The 12,328-nt window shown below is 46.8% G+C and overlaps 1 protein-coding gene across 1 annotated transcript in view; it reads left to right on the top strand.

Annotated features, from left to right (window-relative positions):
- LOC118793402 (lipopolysaccharide-responsive and beige-like anchor protein) overlaps window positions 1-12,328 on the top strand; it is a 210,665-nt gene that overhangs the window by 152,816 nt on the left and 45,521 nt on the right. The window contains exons 43-46 of the mRNA XM_036551568.1: window positions 1,261-1,376; window positions 1,637-1,749; window positions 9,318-9,458; window positions 10,595-10,714. Of these exons, the coding sequence (XP_036407461.1) occupies window positions 1,261-1,376; window positions 1,637-1,749; window positions 9,318-9,458; window positions 10,595-10,714 (490 nt within the window). The remainder of the gene's footprint in view (window positions 1-1,260; window positions 1,377-1,636; window positions 1,750-9,317; window positions 9,459-10,594; window positions 10,715-12,328) is intronic.

The following is a 12,328-nucleotide window of genomic DNA, read 5'->3' as shown; positions in this document are numbered from 1 at the left end:
AACCAAATAAACAAAAGCAGAAACTCTCAGCCCGCATCACACACGGCGAGAACATATTTCACACGTGCAGCAACGGGTTTATTGACATCCTTTTCAGTGGCGGACCCGGAGACTGCAAAACTGTGCAATTATCCTGTTGCTATGATGACCGTTCATTTTTTTTTTTTTTTGTGAATTTATGACTGAGCGAGAGGGTGTGTGTCAGAAGTGTATTTGTTTAAACATTTTTCCCCCGCTCCTCCACAGCGGACCCCATTAATTATTGGCCGCAGCACAGCTAAACCCACACAGTCTGACTCTACAGCTGTAGCAGCTATAGAAACAGAGAAAACAGCTTCACAGAATGACAGCGGGGGGCTTACTGTCAGCGCTGCTCTGATACCCCGGTGATTGTTGTTTCTTTCCCGTGTTAAGACGTACAGGTAATGAAAGTGAACAGGAACAGAGCTTTGAGGGCCGTCTGAACTTCAGAGAGCCCTAATGACTGTAATCTCACACCCTGACAGTGATTAATACCTCCATTTGCTATTGTTTTAATTGGATTGCTGGTCATTCGCTTCAGGGCCTTGCATACATCATTCACTAGGGGCTGTAGTTAGCATGTGGAGCAACAGGATTGCAGGTCCATCTCACTGTAAAGAAGGCAGCATTTCTGTTTCATGCTCTGATTCTGGGGGGGCGTTACACTTAGGCAGATACAAAAGTTACCTCTCTTAATTCATACTAATTTACAGACAAAATAGACAGACTAGAATCTCATGATTAGGTGCACTCAGCAGTCTAAAATGGTTATGCCTCTTGAAGAGATTAATTTTTCATACATGTAAAATTCTCCATTTTCAGTTTCAATGTAAATGGACGTATTTGTAAAATGCGCTAAAAGGACTAAATATTTGAGCAGTGTTCCCCAGGACATTAGGTTATCAGGGGTGCTTCAGGCTCAGGCTATGTGTAGGTAAAGAGTGAGGTTAAATGATTGGCCAGAGAAGCATCTGTTAGGTCCATTTGAACAGAAAAACACACAGTAGCTGTGATCAGACGAGCATAGTGGGTCTCAGCGTGCAAGGGATGGATCTGAACAGGACCGAGTGGTACAGGCCTTTCCGTAGAGTGTGCTTACATGTGAAGCTCCTTCACGCCACTTAAATTCGGAGGAGCTTTGACCCCGCCCCCACTGGTCTGTAGGTCTTCAGGAGCGATGTCGGGGCCATTGGTCGAGCGGAAAGAGGAGTAACTCTACGCTCTTGTGTTCTCCTGCAGGCGCATCTCGCTGGCCAGTCCCAAGCAGCTGTACAAGGCCTCCAACATGACCCAGCGCTGGCAGCGCAGGGAGATCTCCAACTTCGAGTACCTCATGTTCCTCAACACCATCTCCGGTACGTCCCTCCCCCGCCTCTGACCCCTCTATTTCAATAAAGCCATCTTCATCTCTTTTATCTCATCAGTGGATGCCATTCAATAGGGAACTGCATTTGGAATTCATATGCTCCAAATGCAGTGCGATTTTGAATATTGTAATGCTAGGATATGAAAAACTGATATGGTTTTAGCCAGCTATGTAGTGAGCAGGAACGCCGGTTAATGTGCCGTCTGTGGTTTCCTGAAGAGAGAGCGCTCATTTTCTGATTCATTCCAGGCCGGACCTACAACGACTTGAATCAGTATCCCGTGTTCCCCTGGGTCATCACCAATTACGAAAGCGAGGAGCTGGACCTGACGCTGCCCAGCAACTACAGGGACCTGTCCAAGGTACTCTCTCCCCTCCTGCTCGCTCCCTGGGCGCAGTCCTGGACAGACCCACGTGACAGGCGGTGTCTCCAGTGCCCCTACCTGCACACGCTCACATCGCCTTTCATCGGGAGTGCTCCTCAGACAACAGGGGCAGTCGTGCTGGTGGCTTTAGCAGGTTCAAGGGATCATCACCCTGTTCCTTGAGCACCTCTCTAAACAGCAAAACACCGAAGGCATGGTCACCCGAACTCGGTCAGACTCATATTGATCATGTAATGTAACAGAATTAAGGGCTTGAACAGAAGCACTGGAAGCCTCTTTGAGCTTACCTAGCCCCAGGTAGGTACAGAGCCTCCCTGGTTTTCACTCTGCTTAGCTGTAAACACACTCTCATTCTAGGCCTCGGCAGTGTTTGTGTCTGACTCAAGCGCTCCTGGCTAAACTTTACATTTCAACAAAGCGTATATCAAGTCTTGCTGTAGCAGGGCAGTCACGATACCAGTAAACAACTGTGCTCAAGGGTACAGTAGCAGCTCAGAGGAAGTCTAAGGGAACCATGCTGTTATGTGCAGTGCATTCTGAGAACACCGCTATGTTTGTGAAAGCTGCAGGGATGAGGAGGAGGATGGAGAGGAAGAGCAGATGGATTAGCCAGCTCGGCCCCTGCAGCCTTATGCGTTTGGGAATCTTTTCTTCATTATGCAGTAATTGCAGAATTATTCTGGTTGTTTCATCGCGATTATAGAACATCACCACAGGGAGCACTTGCCCTGAATTTTAATTGCTAACAGCTCCTGCCAGAGATGCTGCAATAAGTGATATCCATGCGCAGTTTTGTTTTTAATGGCAGCCGTCGTGATTGAATGTTAGCGTTGGCCGTGCGCCTGTACATGAAGTATCTGAGCACTAAAAGTGTCCTTTGACTGAAGTGATTCTGTCTGTGGGAAATAATTATTTTTTATTCAGATGTTTTGGCTGGTTTCCCAGTGTCAGTGTTGAAGATCAGGGGTTTTTTTCCCCCTTGGAAGAAACGGAGCAGTTTTCATGCAATTATTTTTGATGGTAGCATCAATTGTCGAGCTCCGATTCCGTGTTATTCTGACATTCTAACTTTCTTCGCAATTGTTGTTCATTAAGCTTAGCTGACCCTGTCACTCAGGGCAATTTCTTGTTTAAAGGCTGTCTCTTTTATTCTGAACTTAAAGTGCCAGTCATTTCTATTCACAATGCCAATTATCACCCCTCTGCTGGCTAGCTTTTACAGGAATGTAGCTCTGCAGTTTTCAGAAGTGATTCCCGTGTAGTTATTCTTTATTGGTTGCAGCCATATGGATTTGTGCTTAGGGAGCTAAGTTTGGCCCCAGGAGATTGCCAGTTAAAAGCCAGAAGAGGACACTACAGTTGCACCCTTGAACTTAACTACGTGATTACCTTAAATACCAAGTAAATACTCAGTCATATGGTAGAATAGCGTGTAAAATGTGAGCAGATTCATTCTTGATGATATCATCTTCTAAGCAAATAAATGACAATGGTGCATTCCCAACGAGGGGAAGGCAGAGATGCATTATTTTATGTGTGTATAAAATATTGACCGAATTTCCAACTCGGACCTGCGGCGCAGAGTGTCCTCTGTCTGAGTCAGATAGCGATTGTGCAGGTATCCCTCTTCTGACAGTTCCACTTTCCCTGCTTCTGTTGTAAGTGATTCCTGTTTAAAGTAGGCTGGTGTTAAAGTGTATTATTTCAGCGAGGGAAACCTAAGACCCTCAGCAGAGCAGCGGTACTCAGAAGGGGCCGAAACATGCAAAATAAACATCACTCCGGCGCTGCTGAGGTCTGAGCACTCCTTCCCCCCCAAGGAACCAATTAATGACCTTCACACTTAGCGGAGACTGGCCGTTGTGCTACCAATGAGACGGATTGGTGAGAACAGCTCTGTCTGCAGGCTCTCCACACTCACCCCATTTTTTTGCCGTGTTTTTTTTTCTAGAAAGTTTTTTTTTTTCTTTTTTGTTAGTTTTGGTAGTTTTATAGGTTTTGTTGCTACATTGGTGTGCTTGTAAACGGTGATATGAAGCATCTGAAAGTATTTTAGTTTAGACTCTACGGCTGTGGCAATGTGATAAAATACAGCTCAGGCATTGCCACATTTATTTACCCGTTCCAATAAAGAACTCAGTAACTCAACACTTAACAGTGCTGAAAAGCAATTTAACACTCACTAGCGTAAGCAACTGCGGAGTTCAGCGCTCATCAGGGTCATCATTAATAATTGACCTGGTTTTAAACATTTTTTATCAGAACTGTTAAAGAATTCATGTCTGTTGTTTATGTGGTATCTTTCAGGAGCTTGATCATTTTTTTTCCCCCAGGCATGCATTGTGATATTGTATGCATGCTCTGTTAGCTTTAAGGAGGAGAGTGAAATAGGACGAATGTCTTCACACAGGTGGACGAGGGTCACTTCTTTTCTCTGATAATTTGGAGCTTGTTAATCACTTTACAGGCCTGATTAGTGGAGCTGTAATTGCGATTGATAATTGTTTAGCAGGACACCTCTTTAATCACACGCTGCAGTGTGGTTAGGCTGATATGGATCTCGCGTTCCATCTTGGTTCAGGGGACACAGTCCGCGCTTCAGCTAACACCACCAGAGATTTGCTATGACAAGATGCAAATCTTAATTAGTTACTTCCAGGGTGCAGAAGCCAAGAATGACTTTCTGTTGCTGGCTACACCAAGAGAAATTGAGTTCAGCCTTTGCATTGTGGAGTACCAGAGAAAGAGAGAGAGGGAGATGGAGGGTCCCATTGAAGAATGGCCATTGATCCTCTTTGACATGAGTAGCTTTATTCAGCTGAACTTACTGCCTGTCAACTGCCACTTTCCCTTTCCAGCCAATGAACATAATGCCTGTTTTATCCAGAGGACCTGGGCACAAAGGGCAGACATATGAGCTTGTCTGCCATTCTGAGGGGTGGCTGGTAATGTGCCTCTGAGACATAAGACTGGCCTCATGGGCTGAAAAAAGCAAGCACTCTGAATTCAGGGAAAAATAATGAAATCATGGATAGTTCCCTTTTGGCTGTCGCCTGCTTTTTTGGCCGTGACATTTATCCTGGTCCTTAAAGATTGCAGTCTTAAAAGGAACCAGTCCGTGTTTTTTCCTTTGCCTGCATCTATGGAGCCCTGCACTTTACTGCTTGGTGTGTCAGTGTACTGCAGATTCACGTCCTGCTCGTTATTTATCCAGCAAATTATCAAGCAGAAGGCAGCGGATGTGTTTAAATTGCCTGCTGCTTCGAGAGGCTCGCTTAAAGCATTCCAGAGGGGAATCCCGAAAAGCCCATTCCCTCGCCTGCACCGGCACACAGTGGGGTTTGAGTGCCAAGGATTACTCCTAAGGTCACGTGACAGAACGGGCGCCGGCCTCGAACAAGATGGCAGAATAAATCATACATTCACACCATTAGACGGCCGCGGAAAACAAAGGGGGCCTGTGTATTAGTGGACACCGGACACCTACAGAGTAATCCATTATGGAGCGACGGGGAAGAGTATGTGCTTACCAGATACAGGCCTCCATCGGAATCCAGAGGCAGGGGGTGGAGGGACAGGATGCATTTAGCGCCTGTCTGACAGGTGGTGTAGTTTGGTAAATTTGTTTGTTTATTCCTTGAAGTTATTTTTTTCTCTTGATTATTTTTTTTGATTACTGTCACCAATAGTTTTACATGCCCTTTGTGATAACTAGCAAAGTGATGCACTAATTCACCCAGCAGTTTAACGCTGTGTCTCTTTGCAGGGTTTCTTTTGCCTTATTGGACATAGATATGAAATCTTTACAGTAATAGCGGCTTTTTTGTTTGAATGTCTGCTTGTCTTTTCACTCGGAGAGGGGCGAGCATGTCTCAATGAGAAAGGAAGTAGGAAAAGGGGAGAGGAGGCACTTCCTCAAACCCAGCGTCCTCCACCTGCCTCTGATGAGGAGACACCTCCTCTCTGAAGGGCATTCTCCACCGCTCTGCCCCCCTCCGCCCTCAGCCTCAGAGGCAGCGCCACGTCACTGCCACGACTGGCCCTGCTCGCATCCCAACCCGTACGTGAGGGGAGGCGAGGTTTAAGTACAGTTCACCCACACTGCCTTCCACACAGCTCGGTCAGCCAAGGCCCCCTCATGTTAGCTTTCAGCACGTAGACGGGCTCCGAGCACAGAGGGGGTGCCACAAAGTTAGCTTTCATCCGACCTCGCTCTGTACACCCCCCCCCCCCCCCCCCTCAGCCCGCCCCATGTTCCCCCTCTCGCGCTGGCCGCGTTTCCTCCTCCTTCTGTTTATTTGCACTAGGTACCGCCTGCCAGGTTGAGGCGTGACAGCCGCGCTGGCCGCCGCGGCTCTGGCCCGCGCCGCAGTCCTGACAGATCCGCCGCTGTGCTCGCTCAAGCTTTCACGCCCCGGGGAGGAGGGAGAGATAGAGAGAGATGGAGAGGGAGAGGCAGAGGGAGGGCGGCCTTTTTGCTTTGCCATCTATTTTCCCTTCTTTCAAGGGACGGCGAACCCCAGCAATCTTTATTACATCTGTTATATTCGCGCTGTCAACATGGTAATGCCACTGTGTGAGCGCTGAGGCGGATCTGCTCGCTTTTGAAAGGGCATTTGTAGTATAATTTGTGCCGCTTCTTTTCTTTTTCTGCCCAGTTCTCCCTCTGTCATGAGTGCGGTGTCCCAGGGCGCCTTCCTGGGACACAGGTCACATGGGACAGATGACACTGAGAGCAAAAACGTTTTGTCACATATCTAACGGTTTGCGCCTGTACTCTTCCTGGGCAATTCTGACCTTGACCTTTGCCCTCATGGTGACGTGCAGGAAAGATACCGTAGCACTCTGGATGAACACAAGCAAGGCTTAAATAAAGTTGCCAGAACATGACATTAAACTGTTATTGTTTTTTTTGGTCTCGGTCTATTTTTAACGTGTAATTTTGACAAGCTCTGGGAATTGGTGGTTGTGTGATTGAAAGAAGTGTTGACCAGTGCATGTTTGTACTTGTATTGGAAATGCTACAAAAATAACGTGAGCGGTGACTGGATCCAGCACACTTGCGCTTGGTTTCGCTGAGGTTTTTAAATGACATATTGATTTCAGCGCATGTCCCGCGCGCTTTCCTCTCTTGCCTGCATGTTCAGAGCGGAGCGCTAAGTGTAAACATCATTTTAAAACCCAAACGATCACTGCTTTGCGGTGTCAGAGGCTGTGTAGAAATCATCAAGCGCAATCAGCGCAGACTCAACAAATTTGATGCGAAAGCGTTCCTGTCACGGGAGAGCTCGAGCCGCTCCGTTTGACAGCTAAAATCGGCCGGTCTGAAGTTCTGAAGTTTGTCTTTGCTGTTGTTCATCAGAAAATCGTTAAACCGGTGACCCCAAAAGCGCTCTGTTGTTTTAAGCAAATTAATTTTGAGTGGACTCAGCTGCAGTCTGATGAGTTAATTGTAAATATTTCCTTCTTGTTTGGCAGTTCTTTGGAAGCGGGGGGACAGGGTTGCGCTGTAGAATGCGATGGAAGTCAAATTTGCTGAGTTTTACCAAACCGTTACACCTCTCGGGTGGCTCAGCTCCTTTCTCCAGGTGTGCCATCCAGGTAATCGTGCCAGTCTCTCGTTGAGAGTCACGTACCGTAAGACAAGGAGGGTGTTTAAAATCCACTCACTCCTGGAACTCCATACAGCACAATTACCCATTAAGGCTCACTTGCAGAAATGGAGCCCTGACTGGTAAATGTATCTGATTGTCTTTTGAGCACTGAAGAGGTTTTACTGTATGGTGTGCTGCGCATACACGTGCAATCCTTTGGATCCCGAATACTCAGTAAGGGGAACACTGTTTGCAGGGGTAGGTGTTAATGGTGTATTTTCTGTTGGATAACGTACCTGCTTGGTCTTGAGGCCAGCTGCAAATGGATAGTTTTCAGAGATGGAATTGTGTTATTATAATGTAATAGACATTGTAAAGTAATAGCATTATATCAAGAATGATTACTGCTCCCCATCCATATGTGAATACAACACATGTAATATATGTTATAATACAGCAGCACTGTATATGTAAAGATAAGAAATAACGTTTAAAGAAACAAAGCAGACTCTCTCCTGCCACTGTAAAACCAGTAGACAAATGATGCAGTCGTTCTCTGTAACCACTCCACGGCCTAATTAAAGCTGAAGTCGGAGCGCCTCATTTATTTGACCAGTTGTCAGTGAAATATTGGCCCGCAGTGGCAGAACATATTAGCCCAATACGCGGTGCTCACTTTATCACGAGCGTGCCGAGGCCGTCCTGATGAACAGCACTGTCAGCGCAGATCTATAGCGCCGGGCTCCTCTCCACACAGCCGTGCTCATTGCCAGTCCATTTATAGCGGTAAACAATGCACGCCGCTCTTTTTTCCCCCCCTCCTCTCCCTTTCTCTTTTTAATGAGGTAGACGTTATTACGGCAATAAATCAGCTCGGCGGCGGTAATGTATAATTCAATGTGTGTATTCCCACTGTAGCTGCGCTGAGCAAACCCACAGTGTGTCACTGTCAGCCCCGCGCGGGTCCCGCTCCCCCTCCTCTGCCCCCCGTCGGCCCCGCCAGCTCCCAGCATGCACCCCGGTTTGGTATCGTGGCGGTGACCGGCGCGGCGTGGGTGCTGGAGCCATTGTCAGGAAGGGCCATCAGCCAGCCTCCTCACGCACACGCCTCTCCAAAGATGCAACTGTAATACACCATGGGTGGAACTGATTCAGATTGGTTTGGGTTTGATTTTCAGATGCCTATCATTCCGTTACCGTGGAGTCAGATGCAGGTGTGGGCGGGGTATTGGAGGAGTGATAGGAATTAAAGGAAATAAAAGTAGTTCCTATGAAGGAGTAAATGAATAATCCATGTGTTGTGGGTCACGGAGATCAATGGAAAATTAATGCAGTGACTGTTTATTTTCTAACAGCACAGGTTTAAACTACCATGCCACCCACTACAGAATGAGCTGGAGATGAATTGAGTGAAATATTGTCCGCCTACTATTGATGATCTTACCTTTTTAACGCATCGCCTGGGTTCTTCCTGACAGATTTACAAGAAGTAAATTTTTCAGTCCACACAATGCACTAAGACCATTTTCAGAGGATGATAACCATTGAATGGATTGTATATATAATAGTGTATATTGTCTTTAAAAACTCTGCTCCCATTGTATAGGTCATGTTAAGTCACTGTAGTGTCGTAGCTTGCTGAAGCAGCGCGGTGCCACTGTGGCACAGTGGTTAAGGAGTTCTGCTTGTAACCCCTGTGGGCACTGCTGTCGTAGCCTTGAGCAAGGTGCTTAACCCGATCTGCTTCAGTAAAATATCCAGCCGTATCAATGGATCACACGTACAGATGTAAACCATGTCAGTCACCTTGGATTAAGGGTGTCTTCCAATCCAGTGCATAACGTGATGTGAAATGTGGTGTACTGTAACATGCGACGTAATGAAGCAGGTTGAGTCCATGTAGGACATGCAGAAGTTCAGTGCTGGTTGTGCTCTCTCTCCCCCTTGCAGCCCATCGGTGCTCTGAACCCCAAGAGGGCAGCCTTCTTCTCGGAGCGCTACGACACCTGGGAGGATGACCAGGTCCCCAAGTTCCACTACGGGACCCACTACTCCACCTCCAGCTTCACGCAGATGTGGCTGATCAGGATCGTAAGAGCAGAACCTGGCCGCTCACCAACACACGTCCACACGCTCATTCTGCTGTGGCATGCTGGGGGCTGTACACTCATTCAGCTGCCACAAAGAACGCACAGGCGCATGGGCACTCATTAACTGCATGTCATATTAGGACCAGGAGTTAGTCTGTGCCTATAGTAGCAAACTAATTCCGTAACTGCATACATGCATGTGTACGTGTCTGTGTAAAACCGTTCAGAATTAGATGTGCATGTTTCATATGTGTATATGTATACAGCACATGTCTGTGTGTCATTATGTTATGGATGGTATTGATCAGTTTGCACAATCACGTCGTTCACCTTTTCAAAGCCTGGAGTAGTGATTAAAACAGGTGACTTAGGTCAGTACCCAGGGACTTTCTCCTGCTGTGATTATGATTGTGTCTCGTGCACATGTCCGTTCCCCAGTGGCAACAGATTGATCTGCTCAGATCATTAGGGGCTTACTTTAAATCTACTTCAAGGAACTCTCTTTTATGTTCCCACCGATTCCTGTTGCTCTGGAAAGCAGACACTAATACAGCTCGCAAAGACAAAGGGACAATACCCTACAATGCCTGATAGAGCCAGTATAGAAGTGCAGTCTGCTGTGAGTTGACAGATTGTAACATGAAATGGCTTATTTAAGCTTTATTGAGGTCCTCAAAGGCTAATTGCATTCACCACACCAAGGGGAGTGTTGTTTCTAAAGGACAGCTATTGATTAGTCCAGACAAGATGTAGCATGATTAGAAATGAACAATAATGCACTTAAATACCTTTTACCAGCTCAGCATGGTAATTGAAGTTTTGTTCATGTACGGTATAAAATTATCTTTCCCGAGTAAGAACCAGAATGTTGTCTTAGATCTGGAAATGCTATATGCGCTGCTTCTATAGAGTTTTGGTCTTTGTGTTAAAAAAACACCAAATATCTGATTAGAAAACATATGTTGAGGACAGTCAAACTCAAATGTTAACTGCATAAAAAAAATAGGTTTCAACCCTGGATTTCTGGAGTCTGCACCTATATCCTTCCGGTTCCTGGGCCAGTCACCAGCTGCACTCTGTGGCACAGGGTCCCATAGGTATAAGCCTACGGTGACTGAGCTGCTTCTCTCTCTGCAGGAACCCTTCACCACCTTCTTCCTGAACCTCCAAGGAGGGAAGTTTGATCATGCAGACAGAACCTTCTCCTCAGTGTCCCGGGCCTGGAGGAACTGCCAGAGAGACACGTCCGATGTCAAGGTAGAGTGCAGGTGTACTCATATACGCACAAACATGTACCTATGCACCTGTGCACACATGTGCAAGCACCCCCATACATAAACAGACATTGACAGAGAGACTTTCAAATCTTTTTTTTTTCTGCTCTCATGGAATCTCATGCGCTCAACCATCCTGCAAGCTGATTGGCCCACAGTTAAAACCCGTCAAGTGTATCCATTCAAAGCAAACGGAAAGGCTTTTACTGACTACAGCGACTCAACTCCCAACAGGAATTCGTCACACGGCATGGCCGTAGAGATATAGCATCTCAGCAGGAATTTCTGTTTTAAAAAATCCGTTAAAAGAACGACGAGAACGACAAGAACAACAAAAAAGCACTGAACCACATCTGGCCATACACGATACCTGACATGCATCCATGAAAGTTTCAGGGTATGTGATCAAAGCATCAAACTAATCCTGACTTTTAGCCCCTCCCCACCACTCTCCCTTCCACCCCCCGCCCCCCCACCCCTCAAAAGCACCACCACCACCACTGGGGCGCGACCTTCACTTGAACCTTTTCAGAGTCAGTCCCCCCAGGAGCGGGCAGCGGCTCCACAGCGAGGCAGTTTCCACTCTCCAATCAAGCGCACTGAGGCCTTCAAAGGCCCTACTCTCAGTTTAACAAGTGTCAGTCCCTTTTAAAATATTCATTGCGTCGCTGCAGCCTTTTTTTTGTCAGGTTTGATTTGGGCTGCTATTTATGTATCGGTTCATTGCTGATTGGTTTCATGAAATAATAAAACATGTGGCTTGCATTACCAGTAACACTTGATTGCGAAACACTCTGAGCCCGGGTTGGGCACGGACTGTCTTGTCACAACAGATAAATGTAACGGGTTCATTTCAAATCACAACATAAAGGTCAGACTGGCTTTAAAGCCCAGTTTCCAGTTTTTTATTGTGTCACAGCTCAAATTGATTAGGTTTCCTGTTAACAAAATGTCAAATTAAGTCCCTTTAACGCTTCCCTGGAAAACTAAATTGTCATGTCGTAGTATGTTTTAATCAGAAATAACAAAATGGATTAATTCCTTCTTTTTTGTGTGGGGAGTGTGGACACATTAGCTTAGCACAGTTGTATGATTCTTTAAGAAAAAGGACCCAAAGCTCACTGCTTTGGGAAGCAGTAATGTGTTGATGCCTGCTTGATCCGGTCTGCCTCTGCCTTGGCCATTCTGCCCTGACCTCTGACCCCTGCCCCTGGTCCGGCACGGCCCCTGCGGTGACCCGTGTCAGGACAGGATTGCAGATCAGAGCCGCCGGCCCCTGAGTGGCCAGCACGGGGCCGCAGCTCTTAACGACCTGCGGAGCTCCCTCGTATTTCTCCTCCTCGTTAAGTGGCGCACAAGGGTTGCCCCGCCCCCCCACCCCCAATGGAGGAGAACACATTCACATTGGCTTCCCTCTCTGAAACCCTGGCATCCCTGGCTGTCATAAACCTCGACCTTAAGTCGTTTTAAGGGGGGTTTTATAGGGGGGGAGCGAATGGGTCAGGAGGGATTGGTCCACTTTTAGAGCTCTCCTTTTTGTTTGCTTATTTAATTACCCACTTCCCCTCCTGTTAAGAAAGTATCAAGTATTGTGCCT

This window comes from Megalops cyprinoides, chromosome 18, assembly GCF_013368585.1.
Source record: "Megalops cyprinoides isolate fMegCyp1 chromosome 18, fMegCyp1.pri, whole genome shotgun sequence".
NCBI lineage: Eukaryota > Metazoa > Chordata > Actinopteri > Elopiformes > Megalopidae > Megalops > Megalops cyprinoides.
This window is presented reverse-complemented; position numbering and strand designations above follow the sequence as displayed.